This window comes from Cicer arietinum, chromosome 4, assembly GCF_000331145.2.
Source record: "Cicer arietinum cultivar CDC Frontier isolate Library 1 chromosome 4, Cicar.CDCFrontier_v2.0, whole genome shotgun sequence".
NCBI lineage: Eukaryota > Viridiplantae > Streptophyta > Magnoliopsida > Fabales > Fabaceae > Cicer > Cicer arietinum.
Genome location: NC_021163.2, coordinates 4153966 through 4174174, shown reverse-complemented (window position 1 = coordinate 4174174; position 20209 = coordinate 4153966). Strand labels below are relative to the sequence as shown.

Below are 20209 nucleotides of genomic sequence, written 5' to 3'. Positions count from 1 at the left end.
ATAAATAATATAAATAAATAACTAAAGATAAATTACCGTAATTAGAAGAAGAAAAAAAATTCCCCATTTGTTTCCCGACCCAAAATTTTCTGCTCTCTCTGGAAACTAGAAAACACTTTGTACCATAACCTTGCAGCCACTGCAGAGAGCAGATGAGTTCTCAAAATGGCCACGACAGCCACCAACCGCAACAAACTGGTACATTCTAACTTCTCGCTTTATCCTCTTTCATCTAAAATCCGAAGCAAATAAAAATAAAATTAACTGAGCTTCTTACGCAGGTGATAATGTCACTGAAGTTGGATGGTATGTTCTCGGAGACGATCAGCAACAAATTGGTCCTTATGTTTTCTCAGAGGTGCGCGGTGAGTTCAGTTCTCCGATACTAACCAACAAGGATTCTGTTTTTCTAATTTTTCATATTTTGATTTTGTTGTTCATTAATTAATTTGTGTGTTCAAATTGAATTTTTTTTAGCACAATTGATTGTATTTTTTGTTTGTTTGTTAATGTGTTTGGTTATGCTGTGACACTAATTGATTTTAGGTAAAAGTGAGTTGAATGTAAAGTAATTTATGTTTAAAAGTGAGTTGAACAATAAGTTTCTTTATAAAAATCACGTTTAAACTCAGAAGCTACAAATCCTATTTTGAAGTTAGAATCAATTCATCAAATCAATTCTACACCACCAAAATTCTAATACCAGCTGAGTCAAAAAAAAAAACTCTACACCTCCAGAATTGATTTTGACTCGTCCAAAACTGCAACCAAACATACACTAATTATTTTGTGATTTACAATTACAGAGCATTTCTTAAATGGATACCTATCAGAAAACACACTTTTATGGTCTGAAGGAAGAACTGAGTGGCAGCATTTGTCTTCAATTTCTGTTTTGTGGGATGAAATTAACCGCCAATCCCATCAACCTGATTCTTCTTCAACAGTCCATCAGCCTGATTCTTCTTCGACAACAGGTCTAACTTTTTACTTAATTGTTTTTGTTTATTGTATTGTTATTAGTTGTGGACTTAATGACAATGTGACATGTTATGTAGTGCCTGCTGCTGCTGATGTTGATGAGTTTGAAAAATGGCAAAAGGAAATTCAGGAGGCAGAGGCACAAGTGGAAAGTTCAGACTTTGGGTCGTTTTCTGGTGATGTTGGTGGTGGTGGTGTAGTAGAAGATCCGGAGAGACCTTCCACGCCGCCTGATGGTGAAGAAGAATTTACTGATGATGATGGGACTAAATATAAGTGGGATAGGAATATTAGGGCTTGGGTTCCCCAGGTTGGCACATGATCTTTACATTATCATTGTTATGATCATCTATGCAATAAGTGATTTTTTTTGTTATATATATGATTAAGACGAGAGAGGCTTAAAGCTTAACTAAATTTTGATGCCTAGGTTTTGGGGTTATGTTTAATCAAGTCATTAACCATAAAAGTTTTAAGGCTTATGTGGTTCATAGGGCGGGTCCTCCACTTTTCATACTTTTCACTTGTGGTTTTTTCCTTTTTGAGCTTACTGTTATGATGTATTAACAACATTGATATCTTAACAAGGTGTCTCGACAACACTGACATTGGTTTTGAAATAATAGGGTCTTATTGTTTTTGATTTTGCGTAGGTCAAATAGGCATTTGAGTTCCAAGAATCAAATAGTGCTGTAATAGTTAATGTTTGGCATCTTGTAGAATTGGTTCTTCACACGATCTAAAGCACACACAGTTCACTTGGCAGAATCAAAAAGAAGAAAAAATTATGTTTCTGCCTTGTTGACGGGATTCTATGTTATCTCATGTTATTCATTTTTTCTTCTTCTATTTTTGGTAATTTGACTCAATCACAAGTTATTGCTTAAGAATAGTAAAACAAGTGTACATTTCCAAAAAATCAAAACCAAACAGACGCTACTATATGGTGTTAATGAAAGTCTGATGATGATGATGCTGACGAGTTTGAAAAATGGCAAAAGGAAATTAGGGAAGCACAAGCACAGGTGGAAGGTTTGGACTTTGGGTTGTTTTCTGGTGATGTTGTTGGTGGTGGTGTAGTAGAAGATTCAGAGAGACCTTCGACACCGCCTGATGGTGAAGAAGAATTTACCGATGATGACGGGACTAAATATAAATGGGATAGGAATATTAGAGCTTGGGTTCCCCAGGTTGGTACATGATCTTTACATCATTATTATTATGATATTTTTTTTCTATCTCTTACTCCCCGCAATAAGTAATGTTCTTTGTTATATTATGATTAAAAACGAGTTAAGCTTAAAGCTTAATTAAATTTTGGTGCCTAGGATTTGGGGTTAGGTTTAATCAAGTCATTAACCTGAAAGTTTTTTCTATTATTCTCGAAGCTTGTGTGGCTCATAGGGCTGTTCCTTTTTTGAGCATACTATTATGATGTATTAACAACATTGATATCTTAAATAGGTGTCTTGACAACACTGAGATTTGTTTTGAGATAATAGGGTCTTGCTGTTTTAGATTTTGCATAGGGTCAAATAGGCATTTCAGTTCTAAGAATCAAATAGTGTTGTAATAGTTCATGTTTGGCATCTTGTAGAATTGGTTTTCACACTCTGTAAAGCACACAAACTTCACTTAGTAGAATCAAAAGGAAAAAAAATGAAGCTTCTGCCTTGTTGACGGGATTCTATGTTATCTCACATGATTCATTTAATCTGGTTTCTACTAGATGTATTTTGTTGTCTGTGAATAATTTGGTATTTTTATTTTCAATTTTATAGTACTCAGAACTCCAAATATTTTCTTTTGAACCTTGTGGCCCATTATGCTAATTAAGTTCATATGTGTAGCCTTGGAGTTATGATCTATATCCATCTGTTGCCCTTGGTTTTATTTTTTGGGCCATTGAAACCAAGGTTGCTGATTCATGAATGTATTTTTAGTTAAGCTGTTTTTATTTTCCTTTTGGGTGGGATTAATGAAGTTGTTATGTGATAGGAGTGTACATCTGGTAGTGCTGAGCCTTATGGAGTTGAAGAGATGACCTTCTTGAAAGAAGAGGAAGTTTTCCCAATAGTAACTGATTCTGATGCTTCTAAAGTTGTTGAAGATAGTTCAGAACTGAGTGTTACTGCAGCTTCCTCAAAGGAAGAAACAAATGAAGCAAATAATACCAGTATGGTAGCTGATGGAAAGAGGAAGCTTTCAGATAAACAAGATGAAAAGAAGGTGTCCCCTATCTGTTCATCTTATTTATATAAGTGGCTTCACACCGCTACATTTTTCTAATCTTTCTTGTTTTTACCTTGAAATGATTACTTCTTTTGGAAAACAAATGACATCCCGATTGACCGCATTCTGTTTCAGGAACCTAATAAACCTCCTGACAGTTGGTTTGAATTAAAAATCAATACACATGTTTATGTCACTGGGTTGCCTGAGGATGTTACTACTGATGAAGTAAGCATTAGCTTTTGTCTCACTTTACCTGAAAGTACTTATCCTTCCTTACAAAAATTAACATGGGCAATATTGTAGGTTGTGGAAGTATTTTCCAAGTGTGGAATTATAAAAGAGGTACCTTTTTATTCCTACCTTCCCTATATTGGTTTTTCATGTTTAGAATTATCTTAAAAGTATCTGTTATATTTAATTGAGGAAAATACAGTTGGCACTGTATAAATTACAAGTACAATGGCCCTGCATTTCTACACTTGGAAGAGCAAAAGATATCGCATATCATGTTTATCCTTTTCAATGCTTTCATGTGATTTTTTTTATGGTACACCATATATATTTTTTATGACAATTTGGAGAGCCTCTTTCCTTTTATTGGCACATGTGCTCACCAATACCCTGACCAAAAAATAATAACACAAGGCCACAACTCTTTAGAACTATCTCTTGGCCTCTCACTTAAGTGTTTTGCAAAAGTTCATTATTTAAAAAAAGTTCATTACGAGTTGACAATCTATATATTTTTCACAAGAATTTGGAGAGCCTCTTTCCTTTTATGGGCACATGTGCTCACCAATACCCTGACCAAAAATTAATAACACAAGGCCACAACTCTTTGGAACTATCTCTAGGCCTCTCACTAAACTGTTTTGCCAAAGGTCATTATTTCAAAAAAGTTCATTACAAGGTGACAATCTATGAATGCTCATAAAATCCCAGCTAGCCATTTAAGGTTTTGGTATCTCATACCAGCTTCATGTGAATTTGCATGATTAAATTGATATGTTTTGAATAGGACCCAGAAACTAAAAAACCTCGTGTTAAGCTCTATGTTGATAAAGAGACAGGAAGGAAAAAGGGAGATGCTCTGGTTACATATCTTAAGGTAACTCTTTCTCTTGTTCTGCCTGTGACATATAGCATTGGATGAGTCAGGGTTTCTAATTATATTTTTTGTACATCAGGAACCATCGGTGGCTCTAGCAATCCAAATTTTGGATGGTGCGCCTTTTCGACCTGGTGGTAAGATTCCGATGACCGTCAGCCTGGCTAAATTTGAGCAGAAAGGTAGGCTTTACTTAATATTTAGTACTTCATTAGCAGTTTTTTATAACTGGTCTTGGCTATGGTAAACCTACATGTTAAATTAATAGTTTAGTTATTTATCACACCTGCTGGGCCTTGATGGAACTTTCTTTAAATATGCAGGAGAGAAGTTTGTATCCAAGCAAGCAGACAATAGAAAGAAAAAGAAATTGAAAAAGGTGGAAGACAAAATGCTTGGATGGGGTATGCTTGGTTGCCCACTTTATTGAAGTTTATGTTTCAGAAAATTGACTGATTCCCACTTCAATCTAAATTTTAGCTTAATTTCCCCTTTTCATTTAATATAGATTACCTTCTAGTAAATATTTTTACAAGTTACCAGATGGTGTAAATCGATCAATACTTCCACTCATGTCCATTGATCCTCGAGTTTGCTGAGTGCATTTTGGTGCTAATTAGTTAATGTCTCGTTGAAGTTTATATACTTATAACCAATTTGGATAATTTATTTGCAATAAACACTGAAAGGTAACCAATTTGGAATTTGGATATATCTTATTTCAAAAATTGACATGTTCATGTAATGACTACAAGTTTTCTAAATAATAGCTTCTCGCATAACTTGACATCAACTTTTGCATCTGAGCTTTTTAAGAAGCTATGTCATCTAACTTCTTCATCAGTATCTATAAATTTATAAAGATTTCATTGCATAAGTTTGGAAACTAATATTTATCACGATTAAGAAACTTCCATATGCTAGAAGCTAAATCAATCCGGGCCTTAGTTTTTGAACAGTAGAGGTACTGTAAACATTGGGAATTGTTTAAAAAGATTTTTGCTAGTATGTATCTACGTTTTCCAATTTGCTTCTGATGACTGTGAAGCAAGAAATCATTCTGTGGACACATGTTAAAAATATTTCAATCTCAGTTGTATGTGAAGTTTAGAGTGTTTGGCTAATATGGGTTTCTGGACTCATCTTCAGAGTTGATTTTCTTATTTACCTTGGATCCGTGTACTAATGTGATTTTCATTGTATTGCACAGGTGGTCGTGATGATGCTAAAGTTTTAATTCCAACAACTGTTGTCCTCCGCTATATGTTTACTCTTGCTGAAATGAGGGTTGGTGTTACTTCAATTTTCTTGTATTCTAGATGCAGTTATCACACTAGTACATTGCTACACATGCGACCATAGCTGCCCATCATTTTGGATATAGTTATATAGATTATTATATAAATAGCACTTGCTTTGATTTTTTACTACTAAGGATTATAGTTGGGTTTCCCACTGCTCATATTTCAGTCAATTTCAGTTTGCTCTCTGCCTCCCTTGCGATTGCTATTTGTTGGTGCAATTTCTCATATTAGACACTTTTTGATATTACCTATTCTGTTCAGGCTGATGAAAATTTGCGCTTAGAACTAGAAGAAGATGTTAAAGAGGAATGCACGAAGCTTGGACCAATAGATGCAGTCAAGGTAATAAAATTTTATGCCTTAAAAAAGATTAATGCAATTGATTCTCTTCATATTCCATCCTCTCTCTCTCTCTCTTCTAATAAAAACTCTCTCCAACCAATTAAACCAACAACACGAAAAATACATGTATATAATTTAATACTTTTTATTCTTATTTTTTAGTACACATTTCCATGTGTGCTGAAGACTTCTGGTTCCTTGTTCCTATAAAGTGACATAAAAAGTTAATTTTTGATGGTTCCTATATATGTTTTTCAACGGCAAATGTTAGTATTGGTGTCTTTATCACTTTTTACCTCCTTCTTTATCACTCTTTACCTGCTTCTTTATCACTCCATTCCTTAGTTCCCCAACTCCAACTGCCAAGCCACTTTAAATCTTCTATATACGTGTGTGTTCAATGACAGATCATCTACCTCTAAAGTTTTCCTAATGGTTTGGCCCGTAGTTTTCTTAAGGTCTTCCCTTGGTAACTATTTGACAATCATTTGTCTGGTCTACTCTCTTTACGGGTACTTTAAAGGTTTTCTATATCCATGCCTAAATAATCTAAGACGAGATTCTACCATTTCTCTCTACTTTGGAGGGGTAATCGATCCATGTACCTGACACCACCTAGTTGGAAAAGGCTTGGTTATTGTTGTTGTTGGGGACTAACCCAATTTTCTCTCTAATGATTCTATCCCGTCTTGTGTAACTACTCATCTATTGTAACATTCTCATCTTTTCGACATTAATTTTACTATCCTATTGACTTTTTACCATCAAACATTCAGTTTTATACAACATTGCTGGTCTTGTAATTGCGTGATAAAACTTTCCTTTAAGCTTAAGAGGTATTTTACTATTGCATATCACGCCCAAATTATTCCTCAATTTTATCCAACCTACTCGAGTAAGAGCAATCCGATCATTGTTCTGAAAAATTGTTTTCTCCACTTGTTTTCATCTCTATCTTTATGGTGTTGCCCACATTAACCTTATGTCATGCTAGGGGAAACTAGAAGGTATGGGAAAGTATCAGATCCTATGATCGGGCCACCCACCACTTATATCCACACACCAAGTCCAATAGTGTTAGGCTTTAGGGGGTGGGGTGAATTGGGAAAACCCCAAGTCTCACATAGAATAAAGATAAGTCACAAGAGTTTATAAAGAGAGACACCACTCACCTTATAAGCCGATTTTGTAAGGATGAGTTAGACCCAATATAAAAAACCTAATACTCAAGCATTATTTTAGATCCATGTAAATATGATGCATGGACATTCCTAAGTAGTTTTGGTACCATTAGTGGGTGTGTATATTCAGTATGGGTTCATTTGGGTTAAGCATGACAATGAGCTATTATGACTCAAGTATAAGCTGGTTCTGTACAAAATGCAAGCCTTTGCTATTTATTAAATGAAAGTAATTGTTACTTCACCACATCAAATTATGTGCCCTCTTTTAGTATATTTTACTTTCTGGATGTACTTCATGAGTTCATTTGGTTTTGTTGATGACTTTGACTTAAAATGTTATGGAAATTATTTTTTTCATCTGGATCTGTTGCTTGATTGTTTGTACTTTCATTTTTTTATATAGCATAACCTCCTGTACCCATACCCTATTTTCTGGAATTTTGTTGTACCCCATATCTGTGTACCAATAACCGTGCTACTACTTTTTGTACTCATCTGTGTAACCTAAGTATTTGACTTTTTATTTTTCCTCTGCTGTTCCATTTTTCCTGCAGGTTTGTGAGAATCATCCACAGGGTGTTGTTTTGGTTAAATTCAAGGATAGGAAGGGTGCTCAGGCATGCATAGAATTGATGAATGGAAGATGGTAAGTAATTAACTTTTTGAAACTTTATCCGTTTTCTTCCTGTCCACTTTCGGCGTGACTTGATTCTTTAACAACTAACAAATTTACCTTGTCATATAAGCAGCATAGCCTACATAGGCATGATGACTTTCTTTTGTTGACCATCCCTAAATCTTGTTTTAGTCACTACTCAACCTGGTAGGGTACTATTAAAATAGGTGAACCTCCAGTGTTGGCACAAGAAAAGAAAAAAGTGACTGAGCCCTCTGCTGTGACGACAGGGGCAGCGAAATAATTAATCTTAGATGGTTATATTATAACATAGAGAAACCATATAATTTGGTTTGATTAAATGATGCAATGGCAGTTTTTGTTTAGAAAAAAACCTGACACAAGTAAAACTGATACATCATTCAATAAAATTTTATCTTCAAATTTGCCATTTTATTAGAAATTCTTGTCATATAGACCATTTCTATAAAATTGTACATTGTTCTAAAATTATTTATTATGTCATTTGTAGACCACAATGAGAACAAAAAAATCAGTGCAAAGCTTTGATTAGACCTGGGAACAGTCTGCCAGACTAACTGAAAAACACAAATAGGGCTTTGCTCATCTCAGAGTTGAAGCTTGCCTCTTTTCAAGAATTAGCCACAAAAGGGCAAAAACGTTACTAGATCATGTGTGAACAGTTGCTTACACTTGATCTGAAATCTGGCCAATTAGACTCTCTAATCTCCACTTTCGAATACAGAGTTGGACCTTTTGGATTTGTTTGTAGATGTCACAGAAGAAAACATCTCCTTGTCTGGATGATTGGGATTTGGAACCTTCTGAACATGATTGTGAAGTTTGATATTGAGTTGACAAATAAATTAATGACCATTTGTGATAGTAGATGAGTTAAAACTATTTCGGCTACTAAATTATAAGAAGACAGTAGAAAACCACTCTATATGACTGAAAGTCTCGTGTTGAAACAGATTATCTCAGGTCAGGGTAAGGTGTGAATCTGATGCAATGTTAAAGTATTGGTATCTGGGATACATTGTTTGTCTTGTGTACACAATCCCAATCTTATTTATAGTCTGACTGCATTAAGTAGGGCCAATCAAGAAATACTGTGTTCGTTAATGACTATTTACTATAGTCATAACTATAGGGACTATGTTCAGATTGTGGAATGTGCTAATGAATCGATATTATAAGATAATTCTAAAACATTCAACCTTGATAATCCCTGTTCAAATTATCCAACTCTAGATATGCAAGACCTGTGAGCTTTTTTGAGAGTGAGGCATTAATATCAGTAAGGTGGAATGTTAGGAAACATTTTCAGTGTAAGCATAGGGAGAGAGTTGTTGTCTGACCTCTTCTTATTGTTGTTACGTGTTACAGTGAATATTGAAATTTTAAAATTTTCTGAAAATGTTGAATAGCTTTATATTTTTATTGCTTTCACTTTTCTTTTTCCCTTAACCTTGAATTTTATCTGCTTTTACTGTTTTACCTTTCATGTGGATATTAACTTTTCCTGATTTATTTATCAGGTTTGGTGGCAGACAGATACATGCCAGTGAAGATGATGGTTTAATTAACCACGCTACGGTCCGGGATCTGGATGAAGATGCCAAGCGATTGGAGCAATTCGGTGAAGAACTTGAAGGTGAATGAGTTAATGAGAACAGTATTGAACCAGATTCAGAGTTCCTAGCAAATCCATGCCTTGAAATATTGCAAGAACGCCGAAGCTCATGGATTACTCTGTCAATGCCATCACTTTTTGCAGTTTTTCAATGATATATTAGTTCTCTTGTATCGTTGGAAAAGAAAATGGAAATGAGAGGAAGAAATAACTAACTAATTTGGCTACCCATCTTATTTGGAAAATTGTGACATTTGCTGCGTGCAGCATCCAAATCATGCATATTGTGACACATGACATTATAGTTAGATTTGAACAGTTTGATTAATTTAATGACTTACTTTAGCCATTGGGATATTACACCTGAGTTGTTCCATCAGATGGCGTTATATCGCTGCATTGGATCGTGTTAATTGTTACATAAAAGTTGCAACTTGCTATGGAGCATTGCCGCAGTTGGTGGTAAAACAGAGTTACATGAGTTTAACCATTGAAAAAATGACCAAAAATGTTTCATATTTATGTAAGAAAATAAGATAATATTTAATAATAAATTATTTGAAAGAAATAATATTGTAAAATTTTTAAATAAATTTTTACAATTGAATTTTTTTAATATTTAAGATATTTTAAAAAATTTAATAACCAAAATATTTAAATTTAGGTATTTAATAATTAATAAAATAAAGTTACTCTTTATTCTTGAATTATTAATTTATTCTTGAATTATTAATTTATTGTAAGAAAGTTACTCTTTTCTTTTTTTAGGAGGTATGATTTCTTAGCTTTGATGTCTAGTTCAACCCCTTTCCATCTATTGGAAATAGCAATTTGTTTTTAAGGCATACAATAAAAATAATTTATTTTTGACAATCTTTTTCATAAAATCATATTTAAGATATATTTTATTTAAATGTACAATAACAACAATCAAGAACACATAATAAAACAATCTTTTTATATTCAAATAATCATAAAAAATGGCAATTCAATAAACAAAATAATAAATAAATCAATTTTATAATCTTATTTCAGCAAACAAAATAGTAAATATATTAATTTTATAATTTAATATTGTATTTCATAAAATCTCGATTTTAATAAAGTTAGACTTTTAACAAAATATATTTTTTTTAAAAATTATTATTCAAAATATCTAACTCTTACCTCATCTAAATTCTGAACATAAATCTAACATGAAAAAGTTAAAGGGTATGATTATTCACTATTAAATTAATGTTGATCCATAGTTCTTCGTTAATTTACTTGTTACCACCCAAAAATATAATTTTTTAGGTTTCTATTTTTCTATATATGGTTGAAAGTGTAGCATATTATTATTTGAGAATGTGTTCATATTCGGTGCAATAGTTTTATTTTCGCTGAATCAAGTAATTTCCTCAATTAACTAGTTATTAGTTGCTCATAAATTATGCTGTTTGTTTACTTTTTTTAATCGTAACGTATAGGTGCTAAGCTAGCTACTTACAAAGCTAATCGGATCCCATTTTGAGGTCAAATAGAAGGATAGTTGATTTTGAAAAAGTAACGTAAAATTACATATACTAATAAGAGCAGTAATAATAATAATCTATTTGATAAAAAATAATACTAATCTATCCATTAAATTATTTTAAATTTTAAATTTTAAAATTCTAATTATTTTTAGTATTTGATTTTACGATATTACACATTGTAATGTGAGATTGGCATTGATTTGAGAAATAGATTGCTAGTTGATGCAGTTGCTAATTTTGATCATCTGATATATTGTGAGTTATGTTTAAAGCTGATTTGTTGAAATTTAAATGAACCATGGACAGTTGAGATTCGAAAACTGTGTAATACAGAGAGTATTTGGGACTATTGATTTGATAACCCAAGTGCTACTCTGCTCACAATTTTCATCTAAGATGAGGAAGAGATATTTGTTTATAAAAAAAAAAAAAAGAGGAGCAAGAAATGATGATATTGATAGTAATAACTAGCAGTGAATTTAGATTATAGTCTTTGTAATTTTTTTCTCCCTGTATTATTGGATAAATATTCAAGTTATAATTCCACGCTATTTTTTGAGGAGTGATTTTTTATATTGCAAGACATTTGTTGAAAGAGTGATGCCATTGGTTTGAGCTGTGTGTTGTCTTATGGAGTTTATGTAAGAGTAGAAATTTAAAACTTTGGAATGATATACCATTTGACCTTTCTCGTCCCATAGTACAAGTTTGGTCAAATGGTGCTGTCCTAGTATAGGGTGAATTAAGTGCAATATTGAGGCATCGTTTTTTCTCCCACCAAAACAGAGTTGATATTGGAGTGTGTCTTATGATGAAGTAATGAACATGATTGTTTTATGTTGACCAAGACAATATGTATGGTTCACTAGTGGCACTCTGATGGTTAGACAATGTGGTTTATAAGATTGATTTTAAAATGGTTGGATTGTCAAACCAAATCTATCAAAATGTCTCTAATTTTGGTGCAATAATATTTGACTAGAGACATTTGTTATTTCTTTTGGTGAATGACACAGTTCGAGAGCTCACATGAATGATGTGGGCCTGTGGCTATATTCTTTGATTTTTTATTTTTCTTTATTAGCTCTTTTCGTCTTTCTATTTTTCTAAAATGAATTTTTAATTCATTTTTTCAAAAATCAGTTTTTTTGTCAATCTATTAATTCATTTTTAAGATTTTTTTATGATGTACCACTCTTATTAATGACATGTCACTTAAATGATTCTTATAAGCTGGATAAAAAATAAGATGGTAATTAATATTATTATCTATATATTTATTGAAATAAATAAAAAACTTAACTACTTTTTTATCTAAATATTTTAAAATTTTAAAATTTTAAATTATTTTTGGATAGAAATTATTGTTGTTAGAAAATAATTTTAAATATTTTAATTATCAACAAAATAAAATTAAAATGTAATAAATTTAAATATTAAACATAATTTTAAAAATAAAATGTAAATATCTTATAAAAATATTTTAAATTATTAAAAAGTTAAATAAAATAAATAAAATTTAAACATTTTATTTAAATATTTTTAAAATTTAATTTTAAATATACATAAAATAAAATAAATTTATTTTTAGTATATAAGTAAAATTAATTAACAACAATAATGATATAAAAAATATTTTATCTAACTCGCATATGTCATCTAAGTGTCATGTTATTAGTGAAAGCGACACATTATAAAATAAAAAATTGTTGGAGACCAAAAAATTCAAATAATTAGTTAATATGGGACTAAAAAACTAGTTTTAGAATTGAGATGATAAAAATTTATTTTGGCAAAATAGAGGACCAAAAATGCATTTTAACATTTTATATTTTATATATATACATTTTTTTACAAGTGTTATAGGCCGAACTCATGCCAACAAAGTTCAGCAACATAAGAATGTGCGATTCCAGACCTATCTAACTTAGTCAAAGGACATCAAATAACCTTCTCGGAATTAGGATAAACCTCGCTCCCTAAAGAGGATATGGAGTAGCAACCTACATTAACTCACATGGACCTCCAATCATGATCGTCAGATGGATATAAAGAGAATTCGATGATAATGAACACAATAAATCACCTATGCACTCACTTTGAGTCACTTGATGGCAATCATAACGTGATTATAATCACCAAATGACATTTAGCGTTCTCTTATTACAAGGATACACGCCCTCCATCAAAGAGCGGTCTAAAAATACGAGATTCTCCTTTAGTTGATAATTACGGTAACCTTTTAAAAAGCTTAGAAGAAATCACTACACAAGAGAAACCTTTTAAGTCATAAAGGTATACACAATTCTATCATAAAATACATTTCATTCTCCGATAAATTCTTACTATATCGTCAGAATATATATATATATATATATATATATATAGACAAAAAATAGAAGATAAAGATCAAATATCCGACCATCAATCTTAGAAGCTACATATCAATATTTACAGTAGTAAGTAATAAGATTGTGTGTGTAGACATATATATATATATATATATATATATATATATATATATATATTATTAATCACTTAAATTAAAAATTATTTTTCACTTAGGTTACTAAGATATGCTACAAATTTCACGGAATTTCGGTGCAGCGCATAAAATTTTCAACTAATAAAGTGTATTAAAAATTTGAAAAGAGTGGATACCTAATTGACATGTTTTTAAAACAAAACAAAATAAGTTTAATTTATATATGTATATTAATATTAATAGTGTAAATTAACAGTGTAAAATATTTTATTTAAATTTTGACAAAGAAGTTAGAATAGAAATTTAACGAAAATAATAATAATAATAAGAATGATATTAACGAGGAGGAGCAAACGTTGAAATGTTTTAGAACGGTAGATCCCTTTTATTTTCTCTCTCTCTGATCTCCTTCTTCCCCAATTCTCAAACCCAATCGAACCCTTCCTTTCTCTTCTTCAATCATTTCTCACCATATCATATCACGGTATATTACTATTACCTTTTCCTACTTCATTTTCGTTTCCTTATTTTCGCTTTTCAATTTTATCCTTTTTTCATTTTTATTATTATTGAAACGTGTTCGTCTTTCATACCCCCCAAATTTCATCGTTTAATGTATCTGCTCAAATTTCAGTTTACTATTATCCTTTTAACTCGATTTAGCTTTTTATTATATTATTGTTATGTTATGTAGTTACCTAACTTGTTGTGAGTACATATGTGTAATGTCAATGTAGTTGGATTGGATGTTCCCATCATTCTTCATTTACATCATTATCTGTAACTGCTTCAAGGTAAATTCATAGTCTATGTATTATGTATGTGTTTTGTTTTGGATGGAAACATTTTTTTGTTTGTTTTGGTTTTAACCCTCTGGTTCCCAAGGAATGGAGCCTTAGTAATTCAGAGTTTAGAGTTTGGCTGAGAGGTAAGTAAACTGTGGTTAAGAATTGTTTCAGCAGCCAGGATTCGAACTCGGGTTCTCTCGAGCGTCCTTAACCGAAACTCATTAGCCACTTGATTCTAATTACTTGGTTGGATGGAGACAAATTTTAGAAAGAGAGAAATGTAACACATGTAGTAATAATTTGAGAAACTGAAAGTGATTGAATGTAACATGTGTCTGTGTGGACACCTAGCACATCTTCAATCTGAAGTATTAGTGCTGCATAGGAATTTATACTTCATTAACAAATGTTAACATTTTTATTTGAGTTCGTTAGAGATTTCCCCTTGTCTTTCATATACTAACCTGTTAAGTGTTTGCATCTGGATGTATATATAAGTCTATGGACAAATATGGTAATGATGAAAATCAATCTGTTGATTTTAGGATCTTGAGGAGAGTACTTGTTTGGAAAAGGTTGCAGTTCTCTGCATTTTTATCAAGTGCTCAAAGATTTCAGCAAAGTTTAGTTTGTTAGTTTTAGCTTTGTAGGTGGTTTCTCTCAACATGTTATGTGACAGCCACTTTATTACAAAAAAAAAAACATGATTGTTTTAAGGACAACTCTGATATCTGTGCTATCTATGCTGCTGCTTTTTGGTTTACATGGCTTGATTAAAATGCTTTCAAGATATTTCTATGCCCTCTATTTTTTTGTTTGGTCCATTATTTCTCTAGGGGAGCCTCCCTAATATATACACAAAGGGACTTACTGTATTGATGACTTTGTTTTCTTTTCTATCTGTATTGTGCCTCTCGAAAGTCAAAGCTGTAGAGTCAAGCTTTGGAAGTACATGACTTTTGTTTAAGTAGAAGTGAAACAAAGTATACAAATGTAAATTTAGTAGAAAGAACATATCTTATATTATAGCTTAGAGGTGAAAACGGGTGGACAAACCATACTATAAGTTCAGCAATTAAAGTATCTTGGGTGTTGGGTCCATTATACGAAATGATGAGGAGATACTGGAGGATGTTGACCATGGGGTTCAAGTAGGGTGCATGAGATGAATGAATGCTTCTAGTGTAACTTGTAATATAAAAGTTTCATTAAAGTTCAAATGAAAATTTTATCACGTAGTTATAAACTAGACTGAAATATTTGCAATACAATGTCAACAAGAGAGTATGCTGAGTGTTGTATAGATAGAATATTATGATGAACGAGTGATCACCCATGACAATGTAGGATTTGGAATGAAAGCATTAAAGAGTGAGTTGAGGTAGCATCTGTTATAAAAAACATGGTAGAGTATCGTCTCAGGTTGATTGAGCATGTATGGAGAGGTCATATAGAAGCATCAGTTAGGAGGGTAGACCAGATAGTCCAATAATTTGATGTAGAGGGAGATCAAGAAAAACATAAGCCAAACCATTAAAAGAGGTTTTGATTTAAATGATCTATTTTTACGTAAGATGCATAATAGGATAGTACAACGTTATTTGATCCATGTAGTTGACCTTACTTAATGAGAGAAAGACTTCGGATTGCTATATCTATATTGTGCCTCTGTTTTGCCGGACATGTAATTTTCCTGTTTTTTAATATTTCATTCTTTGCTCCAATAATATCTTCTTGTATCACTATGCCACCACCCAAAGTTAATTTGGCTATTTGTCGTTAAGGGTTGCTAAATCTTTTTTAGCCTGTGAAGCTAAATTTTATTACGAGGTCCAAAAACCTCTGCCTTGTCTTATTTCAATTTTCAAGTCCAAAGGGATCTCATGTCCCGTCACGTGCTAGATATAAAACCATTTGGTTGCTTTCACCCAGTATCATAAACTTATGTGCTATGTGGCTCATCACATTGGTAGTGTTAGCTACATGGATTACTTATACCATAAAAGTATCTTTGTTGAATCTTGATATCATCTTGCCTTTGTTATATATATGGGTCTACCTGAAACTTCTTATTTAATGCTTAAAGTTTTACCCTTTTGTAATTTCATGTCAATAATGATCCAATACATTTTCACATATTAACAGGCTTTGACATTATAAAGACTGAGTGGAAGGGTAAACTGGAGTTCAAGGGACGGAGGAAAACAAGTAGATAAGTTGTTTGAGGTACTTACATGTGTTGACTCTTACCTCCTGCAGAACTTTAGAGATTCACCTCAAGAATTATAAAACTCACAAGTCACAACTGTATTTGCCAACAAATATTTTTCAAGGGTCAAACAAGTTTTCCTCTAAAAAAACTGGTAGGTTGAGTTATATTTAGACAATTACTGATCTTTTTTCTTTTAATTCCCTCCCTGTGCATCAAGCTCTCTATTTTCTCGATCTAGCCATAACTTGGCTGTGGGAAAGAAATGTCTTTTTTACTATCAACCTTACTTTGGACAATCCGTTCACAATAAAATCTCATCAACAAATGTAGCATCTAATAATTTGATTTTTGTTATGGTAGGAGTTAGCAATCTATGTTCTTTTTTATATATATATATATTTTTATTTTTATGCTAGGAAGCAAACATAATATATAGAAAAGCTTTTATCTTGTTTTAGCAAAGGCTAAAAACAAAATGACGAAATCAATATTTTCTGGGATCTTCAATAACTTTACTTGGAAGTCTTCTGGATCTTTTGATCAATCCTTTTCCGCTCCTGAAAAAGTTATTATTGTCGATCATCCTTTTCATGTTTCTCTAGTTTTTCTTCCCATATGCCAACCCCAAGGTGCACAGACACGCAAGGAACCCCATTGGGGCTAAGTCATCCTGTAACATGTTTTAATGTTATCCAAATGCCAAGGAGAAAAATGATAACACTAAAAGTAACCATATCCCTAGAACATGATTTTTTTAGATGTATGGCTGAAAAATTGTAAGTTGAAAATGTTTATGCCTCTTTCTTATAACCTTTTATCACAAATAATTTAAAAAGGGCTCTTAATTTTCTAGTTTTTTTTTTTTGCCTGTCATAAAGTTTATCTTTGATTTGCCATCAGGAATGCACACTAACTTCAATAAAACTCACAGCACTCTGTAAATTTCTTCTACCCCTTCTTCTCTTCTGGTTATAAATACTTCATTTGACTAAGGTTGTATATTGAAAACTGATGCTTTCAGGTACTCTGGAAAATTTTGGTTCATTTGTACTGAGGTCTGGAAGCTGACGGTGGATGCAGTTCTGTGTACGCCCGGAACAGTCATCTGTTGCTTCATAAGGTACATATCATATATATCTTGAGATTATTTTTCAGAATACATTTTGTCACTAATATACCTGTTCTGTCTTCCAGATTTCTATCTTAGCTGTTGTTCTTGTGTTTCTGATCCTTGTTCTCATGTTAGGCGACATTCTAGTATTTTGGAGAGAGCCAGATTCCTTGATGATTATTTATTGTTGATTTGTTTATACCCACTGGCAACCCTTGGGACTCACAAATGGCTTCTTATAACGAAGAAGAGAAGACCGAGGATTACCTTTTCAAAATTGTTTTAATTGGTGATTCAGCTGTTGGGAAATCAAATTTACTTGCAAGATTTGCCAGGGATGAATTTTATCCTAATTCAAAGTCAACTATAGGAGTAGAGTTCCAAACTCAGAAAATGGAAATTAACGGAAAGGAAGTTAAAGCGCAGATATGGGACACAGCCGGGCAAGAGAGGTTCAGAGCTGTTACGTCTGCTTATTATAGGGGTGCAGTTGGAGCACTTCTGGTATATGACATTAGCAGGCGCCAAACATTTGATAGCATTGGTCGATGGCTCAACGAACTTCACAGTAAGAGTTATACTTATGTTTAAATCCTTTGCCGTGAAATATTTTCGTTCTAGCTATGTTTGTGAGGTTAATAATCAGGAAACTGTTAACTTCTCAATAATTTTGACATTGATACAATAACAGAAAACATTTGTGATACAGAAATTTAAAGGCCTTATTTTTTTAGTGAAAATTTGTGACATTTATGTAACAGCCTTTATTTTTTAGTGAAAATTTGTGACGTTTGTGTAACAGCCTTTATTTTTTAGTGAAAATTTAATGGCCTTTTGGTATTTAAGTGGTCTTATATTTATATAAAATAGATTATACATGTTAATTATTATCCTTATGGTGATTTTCTGTTTTAAATGCTGAATTACAAATTTTCATTTTAGGTTCTTAAGCTACTCACCAAGAGTATTTTAGTTTTAGTTTTTCCTTTTCGAACTTCTGCATTTTTATGTCGTTTTTCACGTTGACATATATGTACACACACGCCTTAATATACACCTTGTAATACACTGGGTTAAATAGCAATAGGCGGGTATGGTTTTAGTCATACGCGAATTGATAGTTGTCTTTTTTTTCTCTCAAGAAACATACATATATTGGTTTTGAATTTGATGAAATGAGGATTAAGTGTACTGGTGTATTATTTAACAGCTCACTCTGATATGAACGTTGTCACGATACTTGTTGGGAACAAGTCAGATCTTAAGGATGCGAGGGAGGTGCCTACAACCGAAGGCAAGGCCTTAGCTGAGGCACAGGGTTTGTTCTTTATGGAGACATCGGCTCTCGATTCATCGAACGTAGTAGCTGCTTTTCAAACAGTTGTAAAAGAGATCTACAACATATTAAGCCGGAAGGTTATGATGTCTCAAGAGCTCAATAAACAGGATCCTTCCTGGATTGAAAATGGAAAGACTGTTGTTCTACAAGAAGGGGATAAAGAAAAAGAAGCAGAAGCTGAGACAAAAAAGGGTTGTTGTTCATCTTAGGTTCAATATTATAGCGGCTCCAAAACTCTGTTCTTGTTATAATTATTCAACCAAACCTGAAAATGCCAGTTGGGTATTCAGGATTGATGTTTAAATGTTCACTGAAAGGGATTTTGGAGTAGAAATTGTCAATGCATTGCTAGCACAATTGACATAAATGAAAAGAAAAATGTAGCGCTGCAGTTTCATTATAAGAACACCTGGAAAAAAAGTTAATTGATAAGAATATAGAAGAGTTGCTCAGAATGAGAAGAGACACAAAATGTCCCAAGAATCGATTTATCTTACATGCCTAAATTCATTAAATCACTCATTTGTTTATTATTGTCTCGACTATTATGTTACAGAACTCTTGATGTTAAAAAGTTTACATTTTCAAAAGGTTTTTTTTTCTTTCTTCTAATGTCAATAATTGAAGTTATCACTCGTTTTTACGTCTTTTGTAAAACAATAGACAATATAATATCTGATTCTGTAAATTATACGGAAATAATAAATTAATTATTTATTTTTTTTATAATTAGTTAGTCTTTTATACTTTTTTTGGTATAAAGTTTGTCTTTTATGTAATTGAAACTAAAAAAAGTTTCTCAATTTTTTAATTTGTGTAATTCTTAAAGGTTTTGATTACAATAATTATAAAAATATAAACATAAAATTATATGAAAATTTATTATATTATTTTTTATATAATTATTAATAATATTTAATATTATTTTAAATTTTTTTAATTAAAAATAATTGAAATGAAGTTATAACCTAAAATAGTAAAATTTTAACTGTTAAGAAACTTAAAAGATTTACTTGATACAAAAAAGAATATTAAAAAATCAATATGATATTTTCGTATACAAAAGTCTTAAAAGAACTAAGAAACTTTCATAGTTAATTTCTTTGGATAATGCTACAGCTCATATAAGGATATATTCAATATTATAAATTAAGAAAAAAATTAATTTCTAATTGAGATCAAAACAAAATTGATTTTAATATGTTTAAATTTTCTATTGATTAAAATTAATTTTATCTTAAAGTTAGGATTCGTTGCTTTTGTCATCAAACATACACTCAATTTTGTCGTTTAAGTTATTTTTACATGAATTTATTAATTAAACAAAAGT

General features: G+C 31.7%; 2 protein-coding genes across 9 annotated transcripts; both read left to right on the top strand.

Moving 5' to 3' along the window:
- Positions 1–39: 39 nt before the first annotated feature.
- Positions 40–9787, top strand: LOC101499979 (uncharacterized). 3 transcript variants are annotated; one of them, XM_004495477.4, is made up of 15 exons: positions 40–198; positions 282–365; positions 807–977; positions 1059–1291; positions 1983–2171; positions 2980–3210; positions 3349–3441; positions 3520–3558; positions 4235–4324; positions 4404–4506; positions 4648–4728; positions 5535–5611; positions 5890–5970; positions 7709–7800; positions 9333–9787. In XM_004495477.4, the coding sequence occupies exons 1-15, from the start codon at positions 153–155 to the stop codon at positions 9454–9456; spliced, it is 1734 nt and encodes a 577-aa protein (XP_004495534.1). In that variant the 5' UTR covers positions 40–152; the 3' UTR covers positions 9457–9787. The 3 variants fall into 3 exon arrangements, with proteins under 3 accessions (XP_004495534.1, XP_027189703.1, XP_073223932.1); XM_027333902.2 differs by lacking the exon at positions 9333–9787 and adding an exon at positions 8303–8676; XM_073367831.1 differs by having other exon boundaries at positions 58–198; positions 282–358.
- Positions 9788–13757: 3970 nt separating this feature from the next.
- On the top strand, positions 13758–19394 carry LOC101498836 (ras-related protein RABA5a). 6 transcript variants are annotated; one of them, XM_004495475.4, is made up of 6 exons: positions 13763–13913; positions 14167–14223; positions 16363–16443; positions 17451–17549; positions 17676–18108; positions 18751–19394. In XM_004495475.4, the coding sequence occupies exons 5-6, from the start codon at positions 17769–17771 to the stop codon at positions 19086–19088; spliced, it is 678 nt and encodes a 225-aa protein (XP_004495532.1). In that variant the 5' UTR covers positions 13763–13913; positions 14167–14223; positions 16363–16443; positions 17451–17549; positions 17676–17768; the 3' UTR covers positions 19089–19394. The 6 variants fall into 6 exon arrangements, with proteins under 6 accessions (XP_027189836.1, XP_012570006.1, XP_004495533.1 ...); XM_004495473.4 differs by having other exon boundaries at positions 16363–16580; XM_027334035.2 differs by lacking the exon at positions 14167–14223 and having other exon boundaries at positions 13758–13913; positions 17624–18108.
- Positions 19395–20209: the final 815 nt, after the last annotated feature.

What these genes read in the sequence shown, in the direction of transcription:
- LOC101499979 (XM_004495477.4), top strand. Translation starts at nt 153, where the DNA reads ATGAGTTCTCAAAATGGCCACGACAGCCACCAACCGCAACAAACTG. An exon ending in CCACCAACCGCAACAAACTG is followed by an intron (nt 199 to 281) that starts GTACATTCTAAC and finishes CTTCTTACGCAG; the next exon opens with GTGATAATGTCACTGAAGTT. An exon ending in TGTTTTCTCAGAGGTGCGCG is followed by an intron (nt 366 to 806) that starts GTGAGTTCAGTT and finishes TTACAATTACAG; the next exon opens with AGCATTTCTTAAATGGATAC.
- LOC101498836 (XM_027334035.2), top strand. Translation starts at nt 17,769, where the DNA reads ATGGCTTCTTATAACGAAGAAGAGAAGACCGAGGATTACCTTTTCAAA. An exon ending in ATGGCTCAACGAACTTCACA is followed by an intron (nt 18,109 to 18,750) that starts GTAAGAGTTATA and finishes ATTATTTAACAG; the next exon opens with CTCACTCTGATATGAACGTT.